Source organism: Poeciliopsis prolifica, unplaced genomic scaffold (assembly GCF_027474105.1).
Source record: "Poeciliopsis prolifica strain line A6 unplaced genomic scaffold, Auburn_PproV2 SCAFFOLD012, whole genome shotgun sequence".
NCBI classification, from domain to species: Eukaryota; Metazoa; Chordata; class Actinopteri; order Cyprinodontiformes; family Poeciliidae; genus Poeciliopsis; species Poeciliopsis prolifica.
The window spans coordinates 14,384,519-14,408,079 of NW_026562387.1; the positions used below are offsets into that span (position 1 = coordinate 14,384,519).

The following is a 23,561-nucleotide window of genomic DNA, read 5'->3' on the forward strand; positions in this document are numbered from 1 at the left end:
ACAAGGAAGAAAAATGATTTTTTAATCAAATCTAACATTTCTGTTTAAATTTATATTTTAGTGAAGCCAGGCTATTTCATTTTTATGAACTACAGCAGTTAATTTTGGTTTTACGCTGCAAGAAAAGAAAGTTTTCAGTTTCGCAATGAAGATCTTATTTCCATAAACCTCACAAATGTGACTGCTGCAAAAACAAACCAAAGGATGATAGTGCTGCAGATAAAAAACCCACAAGTTTCATATGACTTTTAGGCAAGGAAGAAGTGAAAACTGAAAGGTGCTTTGGTGCTTTAATATGTACGGCAACCCACCAAATAAATTACTAAAAATAAATGTTTTAAAGGAATTAAATTAGTCTTTTATTGAAGTAGAAGAATCTCTTAGAAAAAGACAATATAAGGTCTTTTATTAACTAACAAACCTGACGATTCTTTAAAAAACATACAAATTGTATGTATCCTTTCAATTAGTAATTTATGATTTTATATTTCCATGGTGAGACAAACGCCCATTTCTTTTAGCCACTCTTCAAATGGGAAATAATTTGTTTTTTCATTGAAACACAATGAACTGTGCAGGAATTTAAATAACATATTGAGACTAAAAATGTATTTACTTAAAAGCATTTTACACATTTTCACCAGGCTTGCCAATAAGTTGGAGAGTTAAGTATAAAACAAACAGTTAAACCAACCAATTAAAAATATTCTGCTGCACATCCCAATATGAAAATGTCTACTAAAAGGATAAAATTTCATTTCCATTTGGAGGAAAAGCTTTTGAATGGAACTGAACTGAATGCACAAATATACTGTTAATTCAAATAAAAAAAAAAACAATAGTGTAAAACCTTTAACTCTGAAGCCAAAAACTGTAACGCCTTGATCAACCACCGCTAATAGATGCAACATTTCTCAAGCCTGTAAATAACTTTTCCAAGCACAGACAAGCAGCACAGACATGAGTCGCTGGTCAGTTAGGGATTCTGCAAAGCACTTAGCAGCATTCCTTGAAGTTTTCCTGCAGCTGAGTCTCACATTTCACACTTTGTGTGACTCAAGACATTTTAAGACCACAGGTGTATCTACTCCCACGGACCATTTGGACGCTTCGGCAACTGGACAAACAATCGCAGCAATGCCCAACACAAACTCCAGCTACTATTCAAAGGGCACTTCCATTCCTTCTGCCCAACATGCCACGGATTGTAGCTTTACAGCTGCTGTAAGAATGTCAGCCATGCAGTTCTTTGAACAAGCAGTAAGAGACTTCCAAAATATACTTAAACTTAGAGGTTTAAAACTCTTAAACAGGCAGAGATGGGCATCCTAGGACAGCGTTATCTCCTAAGATTCAGTTGAATGCTAATTATAGTTTGACAGGTGTAGTGACAGTTGCTCAAAGAAACAGCAAAGCTAAAAAGCCCATGTTGTTGCACTGAGTTTGAAGTAGACTAAATATTATTTCCTTCTGTTTTACTTATGAAAACAGAAGGAAATAGCCAAATAATAATGAATGAATGAATAAAGTAGTATAAGCAAGCTAAGCAAATTAATAAACAGATATGGTTATGGTAAAAGTCAATGTTTTAAAATATTCCAATTGACTGTGCCCTTTTTTGAGAATAAAATATGGTTAAATTACTCCGGTTTTGTTTTCATATTTCAACAACCTAGTTTAGCAGCTGCACCTGAACGCATCATGCTGAGAAAATCTTGTATCATCAACAAGATTCCTGCGACTTGCAGTTCAACGAGTTTGGCTGATTGGACACCACAATTAGTTGATTTTTCTGAAATATCTGTGATACTTACTTTCGACCAAACACTTTCAGAAGTGATCGATCTACCAAGATCACACCAAAAGTCCACCAACAGCTCAAACGTGAGGACCGAAACAAACCAAGAACTACATATGGAGTAATCGTGGTAATTGTGGATTTTAATTTATTTCCCTCATAATAAATTAGATTGTCCCTAGTCCAGAATCTCCTGCTTACTATTTCAAAAACATTTTTGAAATTATTATTTATACTTTACATTCTAACCGTGTCTGTTTTAGGAAGGTTATGTGCAGCAGTTTCAAATGTTTGTAAGAAAGTTTTGTGGAATAAACAAACTAGGAATTTTGACTGCAACTTTTTGAAAAAGTTGCCACAAAATGAGTAAGATTAGGCTGCAACAATCTAATAAAAAAAAAAAAAAGTAACATAGCATTCTTGAGGGACTGGTTATCATCTGAAAAGTTTTGTTCATATTTAGACAGGTCATATTTGTCTGGTATTAAAAATGGTTAAATAGTTTGACACAATTGGTAAAAGAAAAAAAAATAGAAGACATTTGTAAAGATGGAAATACTTTCTCAGCACATACAGTGACAGTTTTTTTAAGTCTCTTTATAGAAAAAACAAATATCTGCTAACCCCTCGAAATTAAAGGGCCAAGTAAGTATCAAATTTTCTGGGTGAACACATGGCGTTAGGATTCAGCCAAGTTGTAATACAAAAATATCAACAGATTACATCTGCTGCAGCAACTAGAAATATTTAGTTTCTAGTTGCTGCAGAAACTAAATATTTAGCAGCAAATATCAAACATCAAAAATGTTGATAATTTTTTATTTAAAAAAAAAAAACATTGTAGCACCATGATTTCCACAAAAGTATGAAAACACACACAAGACTTGCTGTTCACGCCCCAAATGTACTGAGCTGTCATCACCGACAAGCTAAAATCTGATGCACGCACACACACACACACACACACACACACAGGAGAATATATATGTACAGTTTGCTTCCTTAAATAGACTAAAAGTCAGCCCATATATTAGGGGGAAAGGTTTGAATTCAACAGCGATAACCCCAACACCCTGAGGTCTGCAGACAGACGTGAACACTGACACCTAAATCTGAGGGAAGAGCGAAGGATCAGAACGCCAGAGGAAGGTCTGGTCCACAGCTTATCCGCTGCCAGCTAATAGCCTTTGATGATATACGCAGTGCAGCTGTGGGAGGAAGGTAGGCCAGCAGCTGTGGCCCGAAGATCTATTATCAGATTTCAGCAAACAAGCAGACAAACAAGTAATACAACACAGCCCTACCTCCTGCTGTGTCAGACTGAAAACAAATTCATAATAAAAAGAGCCAGAAGGGAAATTTAAAGAAGTGATGCCCAAACTGAATGTGTTTCCTCTAGTGTATAATAAGCCTGGCGGGCCACCAGGCTTCACTTGAGTCCCCACCAAGCTAACATTGTTTGTTTATTTATCTTAAAAGATTTTGATGTTTACCTTTTTTAACGTGTTTAGGGATTATTAATAATGTCTTCTAACAACACACAATTACCTAGTGATATTTTCAAATTTTAACTCAAAAACGTCACTGTTCTACCACCTCTACCACCGAGTTTCTGAGGGAAACCCTGTTATTCTGTCAGATTTACTTTATTATTGGGATGATCACATATTACATCTTCATGACAACATCATAAATATATAAACAGTTTTCCTGAAACAGTAAGTTGTTTTTCCACCTTTAGCACATTGAGCAGGACATACACAAGCTTGACTGACAGCGCTAAGACCCTCCTTCTAGCTCTGATTGGTGATTTTGGATTGGGAGCGATGGATTACTTCAGACAGCAATAATACCTCAGAAAGGAGATGGAAAAAACTGATCTTTTCACAGATTATCCATGTTGTATTATATTGTCAATTTGTTATTTTCAAACCATTTCTGTGTAGTTTTAACTTCCAGTTGTGCTACTGTGGCTTGACTTCTGAAATTATGCTACATATTCAATATATATCCATATATTTTAAACAGAATACATACAAATAAAAAGCATGTACATATTAAAATAAAATCTATAAAAATCTTTATGCATAAGTTTAAACTAAACTTGTAATAAACTGCAAGTAGGAGGTTAATTTGTGAACAAGAAATGTCTTCCTGAATGCAGCAAGCTGACCCGTTAGTATGTCTGCATAGAGACATGAGCGTCCCTCTTTTCTGTGAGACCCATTGAGTTTGGAGACATCAGGGACAGACGATGAATAAAAAGCCAAAACTTCATTAATAATTGACTGTGACACAGCTGCACTCCTCTGCTGCAACGTTGTAGAGGGAAGACTTAAATAGCGCGCACTCAAATTTGTTATGTAAAGCCGCACATGATAAAAATTCGTCCAGTCCTGAATAATTCACCGTTTTCTGTCCTGGTGGAGAAGGGAGTTGGTGGTACTTAAGTGATTAAACAAACGCAAATATAAAAAAAAAACTGGCCTTAGAAGAATTTGTTTGAGGGTTGATTGTGAGGATCACAAACAACTTAAAAAAGATTTATAGTCCTCAATATTTAATAACAAGATTTGATTATGAAGAACAGCGAATGCGGCGGGGAGTGAATACAAAAGAAAGCAGCCGTTTTTAGTTATCTGTGCCGCCATTGTTGCAGCCGACTCCCCGCCGGCGGACTGGATGTCACATGTGGCGGCGCTGAAGCCTCACATGATGGCGTGTCATCGGGAACACGGCCTCAGGTGTGCTGGGTTCCAGACGGGCGACCCGAAGCATCTACAACGAATACTCAATGTTTGAAGGACAGATGCTGATTTCCTTCCGGGCACCTTTATAGATGTTTTACTGTAAACAAGCAAAGCCTTGTTGTTTAGCTAGAGTCTATTTTACCCAACCCATGTGTGAATCCAGAAAGCGTTTTAATGTGGAAGGCATTTCCTAATCCCTCATGAGTAAGTGCATTGAAGTGTGGGGAGGCGATGCCTCCCCTTTTATGAACAGAAACAATAACAGTGTTATAGCAATGACGTATTCTCATCATGTTATGCTCAGAAATGTAGCCTTTTCTCTCTGTTTTTTTTTTTTGTTCTGGTTCACGAGTCCTTGAATGAAAGTCTAACACGAGAAACTAAACTGGAGGAATGTAAAGCTGATTTTTATTTTAGCAACAAATCACATTCTTAAAGCTCCTATACAAATGAATGGTAATCTAACATTAGTTATACTAATCAGAATGTAATACGAGATTTCTTAAATAGGTTTTTTTTTTACTCGAAGTATAATCATAATTCGCTAATACCAAAATATCTGGAACGTAAGAATAGTGAAATTGATTTTATGTTGAAACCGCCCGTCATACGGCAAGGTTGGAATCCTCCTGTTCCTCATGCTGAAATAATCCTCCATTTTTATTTGTTTTTCTATCAAAGTCAGTGTCACTGCAGAGAGTGTGCAATCTGAGAAGACCGTTACATAAAAGTAAGAATATATGAAAGGCCCTGCCCATCACGTCAGGTCCAGCCATGCTTGAAAAGAGCGACTGTAAAAAAAGTCAACATTTTTCCTGGTCCGGCCCGAGTGACGAAGAGCAGGGAGGAATGCTCGAAGAATCGCCAACGCATTGAGGGTTTCCCCCTTTGCATCGCCGCTGTGGCCTCTCTGTGGTTTGGAGAAAAGCAAACCCAGTGACGCAAAGTGCCATCTGTGGTGTACAGGGACACACACTGCATGACCCCTTAGGGGGAATTACAAGTCCAAGCTGTTGATATTAACTCACTTCAGAGGAAAAGAATAAAAAAAATGGACAAAAACAGGAGAGCCTCAGAGTGACATGTCCTTTTCCTGTTAAATAAACTCGGCACAATCTGATAAGATACTTTTCTACCTCTGATTTCTATTTAAAGAGCAGAAGGAAATTTTAGACACTGGTGGATTGTTTTAGGGTTTTTTCCCACACCTGATAGTCCAGTAGACATTTGTTACGTTTTCAGCTGGTGCTGTTCACTTTCACACTATACTGTATCAAACAAACTTTGAAATAACAGTTCGCACCCTCACCTGTGGTGGCGCTGTGCCAAGAACAATTAAAGTAAGCCACACAAAAACATCTGAAGAAGACATATGCACAACTTCCTTCTTCACAAAATGTAAACAAAAATTTAGAAGCGTAAGATTTTAGCGGTTATAGGATTTTTCTTTTGTAATAAACTTTGTTTTTTGTAAACAAATATTTTTAAGAAACAGCAGGGCATAGGATGCATTTTAATCACATTTATCATATTAAAATTATACTTTTGCAATAGGAACCCTGTACCAAAACTTGTAATTATAGTTTTTTAAAATTGAAATAAAGGCTAAAACATAGGGCTGGGAATTTATAGTATTATTTATTAAAAAATTTTTTTTTAAATATTTTATAAGTTGATTTATTGTCAAGATGTTATTTTTACTACTTTATCCACTGTTTGTTCAATGACAGCATCAATAAATATCAATAAATTTGAAAATATGATTAAATGCAGTCAGTGTTTGCAATTAAATGATAGAAATCACACTTTTTTATGTGACTGGCGGTGCTACAGAATCATGATACCAATGGGAATGATTTTCTAGAGCAGTCTTTGTATTTGTGGGAATATAATTTCTGTGACAGGTAGCCATACAGCTACCTATAAAAAGTAATAAAAACTTCAAATCATTGTGTTTATCAGTATCACAAGATCAATAAATAAAAACAACTTTAAGTCAATATTATCCACCCCTAACGGCATGCTTTTAAATTAGAAAACTAATTTATGTCCTAAATTTAGAGATTTTTCTGGTTTTCGCTCCATCATTTTATATAAAATTAACAAATCTGGACAATACAAAGAAATAGAGCACTCATAAAAACATCAACTGAATATATTTAATTTCAAATAAGTATTTTCAAGACTCAAATGAGTAAAAATGTTACATTTATTAGTCACTTATAAAAGAGAACAGACAAAAAGATGACTAGTCAACTATTTGCTGAATTTTCTTCTGATTTAAGGGGCAAAAATCCTGCTGATGAAAAACAGAAATTATCTCCAGAATCTGACAAACAAAACAGTCATCTCTAAATCCACCAACAGAATAATCCAAGCTACACACACATACTTTCTCTCTCTCTCTCTCTGCCATGTGCTCTGTGGGAACAACACCACAACGATTTGCTTTGCACCGAAGATGACAGCAAAAATAAAAGCCAGACACATCTACCAGCTTCCGGTTTGCCACCCCCACAGCAAACACACACTTATAATACCCCCAGTGACACTGCCATACACACGCATGCACACACACATACATCTCAACTCCTTTGTCTAAGGCAGACAAAGCAAGAGTGGCTATTTTTAAAACTTTATCTCTCCATCTGGCGGCTCCATGTTTTCCTCACTTCTGATCTGATCCGAGTGTAAACACCGGAGATGATGTTTCTAAAGGCAAAACATTAATGTTTTCATGTCATTAATGCAAACTGATCAATAATTTATCCTCAGAGCTGAGTTGAGACGACATGATGCAGCAGCAGTTTTTTTTTTCCTCCTCATGACTCAGTGGAAGCACAGGGAGAATGACAACTCTCCTGCTGGGTCAAATCTCTCCCTCAGGTTTCAGTATTAAATATTTACGCCGTACCGTTGCATAATTTACCTTGTCAACATACCAAGGAAATTACTTGGAGAGGAAAGGAAGAAAGGCGACGTAAACATCATGGATTTCAATAAACGCGGCGTTTACTTTGGGTGTATTTCCCCCCTCGTCCTGAAAGTTTTCCAGGCGCATCTTTGTTTTAAACTCCCAGGAGGATGCTGCGCTCTGTTTTCGCTCTTCATAATAGTCTTCTCCGTCATGTGATCCCTGCAGAAATTCCAGAGCGGCTACTGAAGCGCCGCGCACATGGCCGCCCTGTCCGACAGATGTTTTTCGTTTGTGCTGCAGCAGCAGCAGCCTCCCCGGATCAGAGGCACGGAGCCAGGGAGGTGATTCATGATGCGAGCCTTCTCCTTGTTAAAAGTCAGCAGACTCGGAGTGTGGCTCCATGTTGAGGATAAACACAGCCCTGACTTGCGTTCTGGAGAGACTTTCTAAAAATATGATAAAACAAACTGGAATCAGGAGTTTAGACGCCGACTCCCAACCTTTTCCGCGTCTTTACATTCTACAAACTCATATATGGGGATTTTAGCTGACACAAATGAGCAGAGCAGATTTGTTTTTACAAATAAAACTCTTAAAAGTGGGGCATGCTTTTATTCTAGCCTCCAGAATCACCTTGCTCAGCCTTACACATCTAGAGATTTGCATTCTTCTTTGCAAAGTCTCTTAAGCTCAGTTAAATTGAATGGAGAGCAACTAACAATTATTTTATTAGTCAATTATTGTATTGATTAATCAGGTGAAGAAAATAGCACATTCTGCAGGTTTTCATCTAACTGCTTAAGCCTTTTTATACAACATTATAAATACAATGAAAATGTATTTTCACAAATAATTTATTTTCTTATTCAAGTAAGAAAATGAACATGTCAACGCCCAACATGCAATAAAATAGCATTCTTCTGATGTGTGCTTTGGTTATTTGTAGCAAATGATGCATATGCAGATAAAGAAATACTTCAACATGTGAAAAGCTCAGTTTTTTCTGCTTTACTTAACATCAGCAATATATTGATTCAGTTTTGGATTAATGAGTTAATAAATGGATAGTAAAATGTGCTTAGTAAGAGATTTTCTTACAGACTTTTAATCAGGTGAAGCTAAAATTATGCAACTTCAGAAGTTCTGGGAAAAACGTATATACAGACAGTCTTTTTATTATCTTAAATGCAAAATGTATATATTTATTCTACAGTTTTCAGTTATTACTGCTTCAGTTATTGTTCTATATACAATTGGTCTTTTTTTGAGTCTAAATACTCCAGGTAACAGTTAATAAATTCCTAAATTAGATGGTGGTTATTTCAGTCATTGATTCATCATAATTAATCATTTCACATCTAATAAACTGTGACGTTCAGCCACAGATTCTCAGTGGGACAAACGCCTGGACTTTGACTGGACCGTTCTGGAAGAACATACACCAAGTCTAAAGTCTTCTTCCAGAGTTTCCTTGCATTTACCTCCATCCATCTGCATTCAACTCTGACCAGCTTCCCTACAGCATAATTCTACCACTACCGTGTTTTTGCATATACCAAACGGTTGAGTTTTGCTCTCATCTCACTGGAGCATCATTTTCCAGCAATTCTGGTTTTCAGTTGTGCCATACTTTCAGATGATTTATTGAAAGGAGCTCTGTAAAATGTTTCAAAGTTTCAAAAATAATGCTTTAAACTTCTCCAGAGCGTCATCCCTGATCTGTCTGCAGTGTTTATTTATCTTAATTATGCCATTAGTTCACTAATGTTCAATAATAAACGTCATACAAAGTTCAATTACACACAGGAAGAGTCCAGTTAGGTGTTTTCTAAACGCTGATTGGATTTCATTTAAGAATACCAGAGTAAAGTGGGTTGAATATGTGTGGAAACTGCACTTTTCATATTTTCATTGCACCATTTTCCTTCCACTTCCAAATAATGTGTTACTCCATACAAATAGTTTAAATCTATCGTCTCTTTTACATTTATACTGTCTTTAATTTGTATTTCAAGCATTGCAAATGGAGCTTTGGGTGTCACAGTTAAAGCTCATGCTACCTTACATGGGAGATTACACTAAATACTGCATCCCTGATGTAATTTGGGCTTGCAGTTGTTGGAAGTGGGGGGAATTAGGTCACATTTGGGCATCAGAGGACGATGGCGAAGGTGTGTGCTGCTCTCCTGGTATGATGCTCCATTTAATCACACCAAGACAGGGCTGGGAACAAAGAAACCCATGCAAACACAAACATCACCTGACCTGAATTTATTCGCTTTTTAAAAATGCACTCATTCCTGAGTGTATGTTTGAAAGAGAGGGATCCACATCTGACTGCCTGTGACTAAAATAGGTCTTTCTGTCGCACAAACACACACACACACACTCAGCTACAGCCTGGCAGCACACTCCAAAGCCCTGAGTTATGTAATCCTGAACACAGAGAGCTGCAGGCCTTGAGTGCACATCCTTCCATTTCCTTCACTCCTCCAACAAAAGCCATCCTCATCCTCTATTATATTATTACTCCACATCTCTGGTTGGACAGATAAAATAGATTAGGTAAATCTGACTGAATGCATTTGGGAAAATATTTGTTTTTACAGGCTGATGGTTGGGAAAATGTAGCTTTAAAGCAACAGGTGCAGTTATTTTCTTCTCTGATTGCCATGCATCTTGTCTATGCAAAGCTCTCAAACATGTGGATTGCACGTTAAATGAGCTGCGTGGTGTGGATTTATAAAAGCAGCATCCCTGAGATTGGTGGGATCGACATATAAAGTCACATTTTTCCATCTTTTCTTACCTCCTCCAGCACATTCACTGTGTTCCTGCAGCTCTGCATGCGGGTGGTGAAGCTGGACGTCGTCGGAGAATTGTAATCCTCTGTTGTCTCCGAGAGAAACTCGGACACCGATATTTGATCCGGCATCCTTTAATTTAACGGTGTGTGTGTGAGAGAGAGGGGGGGTAGGATGGAGGGGGGATAAATGCCCACAAAAGGGTCGGCGATGGCTGCTCAGAAAGGCAAAACCATGTAAGATCTGAAGGAAGAATGATTAAGATAGCCGGCGGGGTCTGGATCGGATCGACGGGAAAGCCAGCGCCGTTTATTTTCCTCTGCAGAAACTGTGTAAAACTATCAGGGATGATGATCTGGACGTGTCTTCTTCTCCTCCTTCTCAAATGACTTCACTGTCCTCCAAAGGCCACGGGAGGAGGATTTTTAGCACAATTCTCAACCAGCTAGCTCCCCCTCGATGACTCTCTCTATATGTGTGTGTTTTTTCCCTTCAGAGGACGTCTAAAGAGCGACGCATTTCTAAATAGTGCTGTGGCTAAACGCTGGAGGAAAACCCGTGAAGAATAGCGGATGCCTTCATTATGCTCTACAGATGTGCAATAAGCCGCTTGTCGTCAAAAAAAACACAGCGTCCCGTTATTACCAGCCTCTGTTTGAGGGTTATCATAGTCCAGGGTAAAGCCGAGGTCGTGTGGGTCCGCACCGGGGTTTGGTCCTCTCTTCTTCCGCCGTAGTTTTTGAGTTTTTTTTGTGTGTTTCTTTTTTTCTCTAAACAGCTAAACGGTGCCTCGGACACATTCACTGCCACTCTCTCCTGCTGCTCGGCCGCGTTCAGAGCTGAGCGAGGAGGCAGAGTCAAGATAACGGTTTGAGAAAGGGCGGCTTCCGATCAAGAGTTTCAAAATAAAAGTCCATGCTTTGGGTATGAAAATCGAAACTTTTTAGCACAACCTTCTTCAATTATTTGTTTCCAGTCATCTATACGTATATATATTTAATTAACTCTGTTTTGATTTATTTTTTTTTATGGCGCAATTTTGTTTTGCTTCGAAAAGCAACCCAATACATGAGAAATCTGGATCAATTCATATATTGATGTTAATATTGTCCCCAGAGAATTTCATCTCCTTATCTAAAACTGTTCTTCATGTCAGTTTTTAAACTTCTTTTTAGCATTACATGCTCATGTACTTTCTTTAAGCTGTTTCTATGTGGATACATGTCTATTTTTGTAAGCACTGCTGCTGTTCATTGCATTTTGTTTAATTGCCTTTTGGGGAATTAATAACATTTTACTGAACTGAATTGAACTGAATATCAGATAATTTTTTTATTCTCATTCAGTTCAATTCAGTTTAGTTATATTGTGCCAAAACAGTCACTTTCATCCAAACATATATCCATTCTACTTATCAAACAATGCAGTGTATTTAATTTATTATTCAAATTAGTCATTGACTTGCAGCATTCAACCAAGCAGCGACAGTGGAGAGAAAAAACTCCCCTTTAACAAGAAGGAACCTCCAGCAGAACCAGAACCTGGTTAGTAGACTGAACAGAGTTTGAGAATTAATTCAAGATATACAATCAGTGGTTTCACTGTTTTGCGAATGTCATTACTTAGAATTTCTTACATTACTCCATAATAACAGACATAATTTGATTATTCTTTCCATGTATTTTATAAAATAACACTGTCCATCCACTAAAGTATAGTTATTGTGATTTACTAATCAAAGACAGTACATTGGTTTAGGTAAGAAGAGGACTCATCTGGACTAGTCAAATGTTTTTTTTTTTTTTTAGATGTTTCTTTAACCTAAAGTACATTTCTCCATTTCAATCAGAGTGAACTTTTTTTATTATTTCCTTTTAGTTTTAAAATGTCTAGATATTTTTTTGTCATGTTTATGGTGTGTGAAATATATTTAAAAATAAATAAATATTTGTGATTGCGGAGGGAAAAACACTTCAATTCTTTTGTGACATTTTGCTTTCTGACTTCAATATAGTCAAAAAGCTTTAATATCAGACAAACACAACAACAGCAAACAAATGCATTTTTAATCATTTACTTTATTTATTTATTAATAAGGGAAAAATATCCCAAACAACCTTTATAATTGGTTTTGCAAACCTTGGCAATAACAACCATCACTGAGACTTTATAATAACTTGTGATCTTTCTTTTGCGTCTCACTCTTTTGTCCCACTCTTCTTTGGAGGATTGTTTAAATTCAGGCATATTAGATCTTTTCGGCAAAGTAAAATATATCTAAAGTAACAAAATAGAATCTCTGTCGTTGTGCTTTAATTTTGAAAACCCAACCCACTCTTTTTTTCGCGGCGTTGGCGTTAACTTCACGCATTTCTTTCCCACCCATTTCGCCTGGTTGACGGGGACGATGAGCCACTGTACGCATGCGCGCTGGGACTCTCTGCCTGCAGAGTGATTCGCTGCAACAGAAGACGACGTACAGAAAATAATAATGACAGCAGAGCACAGATTTGGAAATCACTTCTGTTGCAGCAGAACTTAACTGGTCAACGGAACATCCAAAGACAGACCCGCGCGTGACGTGACAGCCAGCGAAAACACGAAGCATTTAAATGTAAATCAGTTACTGACGTGACGTCAATGTTTATCCACCTCCATCATATATATATGTATATATATATGTATAAATATATATACATATATATATATGTATACATCATGGGAGGACAAGCCCCTACATGGGATGTACCACCAGCAAATAACCCAAGTGGCTGATATCAGTAAATCCTACCAATGGCTGGAAAAAGCTGGACTCAAGGACAGCACAGAGGCCCTCATCCTGGCCGCCCAGGAACAGGCCCTAAACACCAGAGCAATAGAGGCCCAGATCTACCACACCAGACAAGACCCAAGGTGTAGGTTGTGCAAGGAGGCCCCTGAGACAGTCCAGCACATCACAGCAGGGTGCAAGATACTGGCAGGGAAAGTGTACATGGAACGACATAACCAAGTGGCAGGCATAGTGTACAGAAACATCTGTGCAGAATATGGACTGGAAACCCCGAGATCAAAGTGGGAAACACCCCCAAAGGTGGTGGAGAACGCCAGAGCTAAGATCCTGTGGGACTTCCAGATCCAGACAGACAAAATGGTAATGGCGAACCAACCAGACATTGTCGTAGTGGATAAACATCAGAGGAAAGCCGTTGTGGTAGATGTAGCAATACCAAGTGATTGCAACATCAGGAAAAAGGAGCACGAGAAAGTGGAGAAATACCAGGGCCTCAGGGAAGAACTGGAGAGGGCCTGGAAGGTGAAGACCACAGTGGTGCCTGTGGTCATCGGGGCCCTCGGGGCAGTAACCCCCAAACTGGAGCAGTGGCTACAACAGATCCCAGGAACAACATCAGACATCTCAGTCCAGAAATGTGCAGTCCTTGGCACAGCCAAGATACTGCGCAGAACCCTCAAGCTCCAAGGCCTCTGGTAGAGGACCCGAGCTCAGAGGATAAGAACCACCCGCGGTGGGTGAGAAGGGAATTTATATATATATATATATATATATATATATATATATATATATATATATATATATATATATATATATATATATATATATATATATATATATATATATATATATAGCTGACTGGATAGCTCAATACATAAGGCATCAGTATATCACCCGAGAGGGCAGGGTTCGAATCCAGTCTGGGTCCGTAGGCAAGACCCTTCAAGCTACTGCCTACCTCATACCATGAGAGATACTAAGTTGCATAACATGCCGGCTCAGACGTCGCCCGGCCAAACAAGGTCTGCGTCAGGTGTTGGGGAACCAGAGCACCTTGATGACAAATGGGCTACTGGAACAAGACGGAAATGGGCGAGAGATGAAAATGTGGATCTGTTGGAATGCTACTACTCAAGTAACCCTAGTGAGAGAGGTTACATGCAAAGACTGGGGAAGGAATGGTTACTTCGACATCCCCAGTCAACACTAAGCGCTAAACAACTAGTAGCTCAGTGTTCCAACATCCGCAAACGGCAACTGCTATCACAACATGAGATTGACGAGATACAACACAAATGCTACGGCAAAAGGGAGGAACCCGGATGTCAGGACTGTGGGGACTTAACTACAAGTCCCCACCCAGTGAGGGGATACACGGCCCCAATGAGCGAAACAGAGCTGAACGAGACAGCTGCTGACCTGAGAGAGAGAATCATGACCCGAATGACAACCAGGCCTCCCCGGCGCCAATTACAACGGCTGAGTGAAGTACCATCAGAAAGTCTCATTGAGAATGTGAATGCAGCAGTGAGAACGATCCCTACCAACACCATAACTCTGAGGGACTCTCAGAGGGCCTCTCAGGCCCTGAGAGGCCCTCTGAGGGCCTCTCAGGCCCTGAGAGGCCCTCTGAGGGACTTTTAGGAGTTCGAGCTGCTTGATGGGTGAGTGCTCGGTTGGCGCACTGCGTAAAGACATGCGTTGCGGTTCCGATGGGTCTGAGTTCAAGACCCGGGTGAGGAACGGTCCGACGCACCCTCTTTATCTAGAGTGATAGCTGGAGTTTTGAAGTTAAACACGGAAGATCGACTTTGAGGTACTTTTAGGAGTTCGAGCGGCTTGATGGGTGAGTGCTCGGTTGGTGCACTGCGTAAAGACATGCGTTGCGGTTCCGATGGGTCTGAGTTCAAGACCCGGGTGAGGAACGGTCCCAAGCACCCCATTTATCCAGAGTGATAGCTGGAGTTTTGAAGTTAAACACGGAAGACCGACTTTGAGGTACTTTTAGGAGTTCGAGCAGCTTGATGGGTGAGTGCTCGGTTGGCGCACTGCGTAAAGACATGCGTTGCGGTTCCGATGGGTCTGAGTTCAAGACCCGGGTGAGGAACGGTCCGAAGTACCCTCTTTATCCAGATAGCTGGAGTTTTGAAGTTAAACACGGAAGATCGACTTTGAGGTACTTTTAGGAGTTCGAGCGGCTTGATGGGTGAGTGCTCGGTTGGTGCACTGCGTAAAGACATGCGTTGCAGTTCCGATGGGTCTGAGTTCAAGACCCGGGTGAGGAACGGTCCCAAGCACCCCATTTATCCAGAGTGATAGCTGGAGTTTTGAAGTTAAACACGGAAGATCGACTTTGAGGTACTTTTAGGAGTTCGAGCGCTTGATGGGTGAGTGCTCGGTTGGTGCACTGCGTAAAGACATGCGTTGCGGTTCCGATGGGTCTGAGTTCAAGACCTGCAGGCGGAATGGTCCGAAGCACCCTCTTTATCCAGAGTGATAGATGGAGTTTTGAAGTTAAACACGGAAGACCGACTTTGAGGTACTTTTAGGAGTTCAAGCAGTTTGATTGGTGAGTGCTCGGTTGGCGCACTGCGTAAAGACATGCGTTGTGGTTCCGATGGGTCTGAGTTCAAGACCTTCAGGCGGAATGGTCTGAAGCACCCTCTTTATCCAGAGTGACAGCTGGAGTTTTAAAGTTAAACACGGAAGACCGACTTTGAGGTACTTTTAGGAGTTCGAGCGGCTTGATGTGTGAGTGCTCGGTTGGCGCACTGCGTAAAGACATGTGTTGCGGTTCCGATGGGTCTGACTTCAATACCCGGGTGCGGAACGGACGGAAGCACCCTCTTTATCCAGAGTGACAGCTGGAGTTTTGAAGTTAAACACGGAAGATCGACTTTGAGGTACTTTTAGGAGTTCGAGCGTTTGATGGGTGAGTGCTCGGTTGGCGCACTGCGTAAAGACATGCGTTGCGCTTCGATGGGTCTGAGTTCAAGACCTTCAGGCGGAATGGTCTGAAGCACCCTCTTTATCCAGAGTGACAGCTGGAGTTTTAAAGTTAAACACGGAAGACCGACTTTGAGGAACTTTTAGGAGTTCGAGCGGCTTGATGGTGAGTGCTCGGTTGGCGCACTGCGTAAAGACATGCGTTGCGGTTCCGATGGGTCTGAGTTCAAGACCTGCAGGCGGAATTGTCCAAAGCCCCCTCTTTATCCAGAGTGACAGCTGGAGTTTTAAGTTAAACACGGAAGACCGACTTTGAGGTACTTTTAGGAGTTCGAGCGGCTTGATGTGTGAGTGCTCGGTTGGCGCACTGCGTAAAGACATGTGTTGCGGTTCCGATGGGTCTGACTTCAAGACCCGGGTGCGGAACGGACGGAAGCACCCTCTTTATCCAGAGTGACAGCTGGAGTTTTGAAGTTAAACACGGAAGATCGACTTTGAGGTACTTTTAGGAGTTCGAGCGGCTTGATGGGTGAGTGCTCGGTTGGCGCACTGCGTAAAGACATGCGTTGCGGTTCCGATGGGTCTGAGTTCAAGACCTGCAGGCGGAATTGTCCAAAGCACCCTCTTTATCCAGAGTGACAGCTGGAGTTTTAAAGTTAAACACGGAAGACCGACTTTGAGGTACTTTTAGGAGTTCGAGCGGCTTGATGGTGAGTGCTCGGTTGGCGCACTGCGTAAAGACATGCGTTGCGGTTCCGATGGGTCTGAGTTCAAGACCTGCAGGCGGAATTGTCCAAGCACCCTCTTTATCCAGAGTGACAGCTGGAGTTTTAAAGTTAAACACGGAAGACCGACTTTGAGGTACTTTTAGGAGTTCGAGCGGCTTGATGGGTGAGTGCTCGGTTGGCGCACTGCGTAAAGACATGCGTTGCGGTTCCGATGGGTCTGAGTTCAAGACCTGCAGGCGGAACACTGCGAAGCATAGTCTGTATGCAGAGTGTCATGAGGGAGCCAACTCTCTAACATGTGCTTTATTCCGCACATGTTAGGGAGGCTTTACTCAGAGAGGTGGAAAGTGGAGGGAGTTCAAGATCTGCTTATGGAATGGTCTGCACCATACACTGCATCCAGAATGTACTATTGTAAATGTTGGAAAGAGAAGGAAGTTAAAGTTCTCAGTCCATGGGAGCAACAATGGACAACGTTAAACTCTCACTGGGTCTAAAGTGAGAGTTCAAGACACGTGTGCGGAACTGTCTGAAGCACACTCCTTATCCAGAGAGACAGCTGGACTTTTAAAGTTTAACATGGAAGACTAACTGTTCCGATGGTCCTTGGGTACTTGTAGAACTTCGAATGGAAAGGTGCTCAGTTTACGCAGTCCATAAGAGCAACCAAAAAAAAAAAAAAAACTCTGAGGGACTCTCAGGCCCTGAGAGGCCCTCTGAGGGACTCTCAGGCCCTGAGAGGCCCTCTGAGGGACTCTCAGGCCCTGAGAGGCCCTCTGAGGGACTCTCAGGCCCTGAGAGGCCCTCTGAGAGGCCCTCTGAGAGGCCCTCTGAGGGACTCTCAGGCCCTGAGAGGCCCTCTGAGAGGCCCTCTGAGGGACTCTCAGGCCCTGAGAGGCCCTCTGAGAGGCCCTCTGAGGGACTCTCAGGCCCTGAGAGGCCCTCTGAGGGACTCAAACACGGAAGACCGACTTTGAGGTACTTTTAGGAGTTCGAGCTGCTTGATGGTGAGTGCTCGGTTGGCGCACGGCGTAAAGACATGCGTTGCGGTTCCGATGGGTCTGAGTTCAAGACCCGGGTGAGGAACGGTCCGAAGTACCCTCTTTATCCAGATAGCTGGATTTTTTGAAGTTAAACACGGAAGATCGACTTTGAGGTACTTTTTAGGAGTTTGAGCGGCTTGATGGGTGAGTGCTCGGTTGGTGCACTGCGTAAAGACATGCGTTGCGGTTCCGATGGGTCTGAGTTCAAGACCCGGGTGAGGAACGGTCCCAGCACCCTCTTTATCCAGAGTGACAGCTGGAGTTTTGAAGTTAAACACGGAAGACCGACTTTGAGGTACTTTTAGGAGTTCGAGCTGCTTGATGGGTGAGTGCTCGGTTGGCGCACTGCGTAAATACATGCGTTGCGGTTCCGATGGGTCTGAGTTCAAGACCCGGGTGAGGAACGGTCCGAAGCACCCTCTTTATCTAGAGTGATAGCTGGAGTTTTGAAGTTAAACACGGAAGATCGACTTTGAGGTACTTTTAGGAGTTCGAGCGGCTTGATGGGTGAGTGCTCGGTTGGTGCACTGCGTAAAGACATGCGTTGCGGTTCCGATGGGTCTGAGTTCAAGACCTGCAGGCGGAATGGTCCGAAGCACCCTCTTTATCCAGAGTGACAGCTGGAGTTTGAAGTTAAACACGGAAGACCGACTTTGAGGTACTTTTAGGAGTTCGAGCTGCTTGATGGGTGAGTGCTCGGTTGGCGCACTGCGTAAAGACATGCGTTGCGGTTCCGATTGGTCTGAGTTCAAGACCCGGGTGAGGAACGGTCCGAAGTACCCTCTTTATCCAGATAGCTGGAGTTTTGAAGTTAAACACGGAAGATCGACTTTGAGGTACTTTTAGGAGTTCGAGCGGCTTGATGGGTGAGTGCTCGGTTGGTGCACTGCGTAAAGACATGCGTTGCGTTCCGATGGGTCTGAGTTCAAGACCCGGGTGAGGAACGGTCCCAAGCACCTCTTATCCAGAGTGACAGCTGGAGTTTTGAAGTTAAACACGGAAGACCGACTTGAGGTACTTTAGGAGTTCGAGCAGCTTGATGGGTGAGTGCTCGGTTGGCGCACTGCGTAAAGACATGCGTTGCGGTTCCGATGGGTCTGAGTTCAAGACCCGGGTGAGGAACGGTCGAAGTACCCTCTTTATCCAGATAGCTGGAGTTTTGAAGTTAAACACGGAAGATCGACTTTGAGGTACTTTTAGGAGTTCGAGCGGCTTGATGGGTGAGTGCTCGGTTGGTGTACTGCGTAAAGACATGCGTTGCGGTTCCGATGGTCTGAGTTCAAGACCCGGTGAGGAACGGTCCAAGCACCCCATTTATCCAGAGTGATAGCTGGAGTTTTGAAGTTAAACACGGAAGATCGACTTTGAGGTACTTTTAGGAGTTCGAGCGGCTTGATGGGTGAGTGCTCGGTTGGCGCACTGCGTAAAGACATGCGTTGCGGTTCCGATGGGTCTGAGTTCAAGACCTGCAGGCGAATGTCCAAAGCACCCTCTTTATCCAGAGTGACAGCTGGAGTTTTAAAGTTAAACACGGAAGACCCGACTTTGAGGTACTTTTAGGAGTTCGACGGCTTGATGGGTGAGTGCTCGGTTGGCGCACTGCGTAAAGACATGCGTTGCGGTTCCGATGGGTCTGAGTTCAAGACCTGCAGGCGGAATTGTCCAAAGCACCCTCTTTATCCAGAGGTGACAGCTGGAGTTTTAAAGTTAAACACGGAAGACCGACTTTGAGGTACTTTAGGAGTTTCGAGCGGCTTGATGGTGAGTGCTCGGTTGGCGCACTGCGTAAATACATGCGTTGCGTTCCGATGGTCTGAGTTCAAGACCTGCAGGCGGAATTGTCCAAAGCACCCTCTTTATCCAGAGTGACAGCTGGAGTTTTAAAGTTAAACACGGAAGACCGACTTTGAGGTACTTTTAGGAGTTCGAGCGGCTTGATATGTGTCAGTGCTCGGCTGCGCACTGCGTAAAGACATGCGTTGCGGTTCCGGTGGGTCTGAGTTCAAGACCTGCAGGCGGAACACTGCGAAGCATGTCTGTATGTCAGGAGTGTCAGTGAGGGAGCCAACTCTCTAACATGTGCTTTATTCCGCACATGTTAGGGAGGCTTTACTCAGAGAGGTGGAAAGTGGAGGGAGTTCAAGATCTGCTTATGGAATGGTCTGCACCATACACTGCATCCCGAATGTACTATTGTAAATGTTGGAAAGAGAAGGGAAGTTAAAGTTCTCAGTCCATGGGAGCAACAATGGACAACGTTAAACTCTCACTGTCTAAAGTGAGAGTTCAAGACACCGTGTGCGGAACTGTCTGAAGCACACTCCTTATCCAGAGAGACAGCTGGACTTTTAAGTTTAACATGGAAGACTACTGTTCCGATGGTCCTTGGGTACTTGTAGAACTTCGAATGGAAAGGTGCTCAGTTTACGCAGTCCATAAGAGCAACCAAAAAAAAAACAACTCTGACTCAAACACGGAAGACCGACTTTGAGGTACTTTTAGGAGTTCGAGCTGCTTGATGGGTGAGTGCTCAGTTGGCGCACTGCATAAAGACATGCGTTGCGGTTCCGATGGGTCTGAGTTCAAGACCCGGTGCGGAACGGTCCGAAGTACCCTCTTTATCCAGATAGCTGGAGTTTTGAAGTTAAAACACGGAAGATCGACTTTGAGGGTACTTTTAGGAGTTCGAGCGGCTTGATGGGTGAGTGCTCGGTTGTGCACTGCGTAAAGACATGCGTTGCGGTTCCGATGGGTCTGAGTTCAAGACCCGGGTGAGGAACGGTCCCAAGCACCCTCTTTATCCAGAGTGACAGCTGGAGTTTTGAAGTTAAACACGAAGACCGACTTGAGGTACTTTTAGGAGTTCGAGCTGCTTGATGGGTGAGTGCTCGGTTGGCGCACTGCGTAAATACATGCGTTGCGGTTCCGATGGGTATGAGTTCAAGACCCGGGTGAGGAACGGTCCGAAGCACCCTCTTTATCTAGAGTGATAGCTGGAGTTTTGAAGTTAAACACGGAAGATCGACTTTGAGGTACTTTTAGGAGTTCGAGCGGCTTGATGGGTGAGTGCTCGGTTGGTGCACTGCGTAAAGACATGCGTTGCGGTTCCGATGGGTCTGAGTTCAAGACCTGCAGGCGGAATGGTCCGAAGCACCCTCTTTATCCAGAGTGACAGCTGGAGTTTGAAGTTAAACACGGAAGACCGACTTTGAGGTACTTTTAGGAGTTCGAGCAGCTTGATGGGTGAGTGCTCGGTTGGCGCACTGCGTAAAGACATGCGTTGCGGTTCCGATGGGTCTGAGTTCAAGACCCGGGTGAGGAACGGTCCGAAGTACCCTCTTTATCCAGATAGCTGGAGTTTTGAAGTTAAACACGGAAGATCGACTTTGAGGTACTTTTAGGAGTTCGAGCGGCTTGATGGGTGAGTGCTCGGTTGGTGCACTGCGTAAAGACATGCGTTGCGGTTCCGATGGGTCTGAGTTCAAGACCCGGGTGAGGAACGGTCCAAAGTACCCTCTTTATCCAGATAGCTGGAGTTTTGAAGTTAAACACGGAAGATCGACTTTGAGGTACTTTTAGGAGTTCGAGCGGCTTGATGGGTGAGTGCTCGGTTGGTGCACTGCGTAAAGACATGCGTTGCGGTTCCGATGGGTCTGAGTTCAAGACCTGCAGCGGAATGGTCCGAAGCACCCTCTTTATCCAGAGTGATAGATGGAGTTTTGAAGTTAAACACGGAAGACCGACTTTGAGGTACTTTTAGGAGTTCGAGCAGTTTGATTGGTGAGTGCTCGGTTGGCGCACTGCGTAAAGACATGCGTTGCGGTTCCGATGGGTCTGAGTTCAAGACCCGGGTGAGGAACGGTCCGAAGTACCCTCTTTATCCAGATAGCTGGAGTTTTGAAGTTAAACACGGAAGATCGACTTTGAGGTACTTTTAGGAGTTCGAGCGGCTTGATGGGTGAGTGCTCGGTTGGTGCACTGCGTAAAGACATGCGTTGCGGTTCCGATGGGTCTGAGTTCAAGACCGGGTGAGGAACGGTCCCAAGCACCCTCTTTATCCAGAGTGACAGCTGGAGTTTTGAAGTTAAACACGAAGACCGACTTTGAGGTACTTTTAGGAGTTCGAGCGGCTTGATGGGTGAGTGCTCGGTTGGCGCACTGCGTAAAGACATGCGTTGCGGTTCCGATGGGTCTGAGTTCAAGACCCGGGTGAGGAACGGTCCGAAGTACCCTCTTTATCCAGATAGCTGGAGTTTTGAAGTTAAACACGGAAGATCGACTTTGAGGTACTTTTAGGAGTTCGAGCGGCTTGATGGTGAGTGCTCGGTTGGTGCACTGCGTAAAGACATGCGTTGCGGTTCCGATGGGTCTGAGTTCAAGACCCGGGTGAGGAACGGTCCCAAGCACCCCATTTATCCAGAGTGATAGCTGGAGTTTTGAAGTTAAACACGGAAGATCGACTTTGAGGTACTTTTAGGAGTTCGAGCGGCTTGATGGGTGAGTGCTCGGTTGGCGCACTGCGTAAAGACATGCGTTGCGGTTCCGATGGGGCTGAGTTCAAGACCTGCAGGCGGAATTGTCCAAAGCACCCTCTTTATCCAGAGTGACAGCTGGAGTTTTAAAGTTAAACACGGAAGACCGACTTTGAGGTACTTTTAGGAGTTCGAGCGGCTTGATGGGTGAGTGCTCGGTTGGCGCACTGCGTAAAGACATGCGTTGCGGTTCCGATGGGTCTGAGTTCAAGACCTGCAGGCGGAATTGTCCAAAGCACCCTCTTTATCCAGAGTGACAGCTGGAGTTTTGAAGTTAAACACGGAAGACCGACTTTGAGGTACTTTTAGGAGTTCGAGCGGCTTGATGGGTGAGTGCTCGGTTTGGCACTGCGTAAATACATGCGTTGCGGTTCCGATGGGTCTGAGTTCAAGACCTGCAGGCGGAATTGTCCAAAGCACCCTCTTTATCCAGAGTGACAGCTGGAGTTTTAAAGTTAAACACGGAAGACCGACTTTGAGGTACTTTTAGGAGTTCGAGCGGCTTGATGTGTCAGTGCTCGGCTGGCGCACTGCGTAAAGACATGCGTTGCGGTTCCGGTGGGTCTGAGTTCAAGACCTGCAGGCGGAACACTGCGAAGCATAGTCTGTATGCAGAGTGTCAGTGAGGGAGCCAACTCTCTAACATGTGCTTTATTCCGCACATGTTAGGGAGGCTTTACTCAGAGAGGTGGAAAGTGGAGGGAGTTCAAGATCTGCTTATGGAATGGTCTGCACCATACACTGCATCCAGAATGTACTATTGTAAATGTTGGAAAGAGAAGGAAGTTAAAGTTCTCAGTCCATGGGAGCAACAATGGACAACGTTAAACTCTCACTGGGTCTAAAGTGAGAGTTCAAGACACGTGTGCGGAACTGTCTGAAGCACACTCCTTATCCAGAGACAGCTGGACTTTTAAAGTTTAACATGGAAGACTAACTGTTCCGATGGTCCTTGGGGTACTTGTAGAACTTCGAATGGAAAGGTGCTCAGTTTACGCAGTCCATAAGAGCAACCAAAAAAAAAAAACAACTCTGAGGGACTCTCAGGCCCTGAGAGGCCCTCTGAGGGACTCTCAGGCCCTGAGAGGCCCTCTGAGGGACTCTCAGGCCCTGAGAGGCCCTCTGAGGGACTCTCAGGCCCTGAGAGGCCCTCTGAGGGACTCTCAGGCCCTGAGAGGCCCTCTGAGGGACTCTCAGGCCCTGAGAGGCCCTCTGAGGACTCTCAGGCCCTGAGAGGCCCTCTGAGGGACTC

At 43.3% G+C, this 23,561-nt stretch overlaps 1 protein-coding gene across 1 annotated transcript in view; it reads right to left on the minus strand.

Moving 5' to 3' along the window:
• The window catches only part of asap1b (ArfGAP with SH3 domain, ankyrin repeat and PH domain 1b), a 57,197-nt gene extending 46,474 nt beyond the window's left edge, over positions 1 to 10,723 (minus strand). Inside the window, 1 exon segment of the mRNA XM_055037884.1 lies at positions 10,275 to 10,723. Within this exon segment, the coding sequence (XP_054893859.1) occupies positions 10,275 to 10,400 (126 nt within the window). The 5' untranslated portion in view covers positions 10,401 to 10,723.
• Positions 10,724 to 23,561: the final 12,838 nt, after the last annotated feature.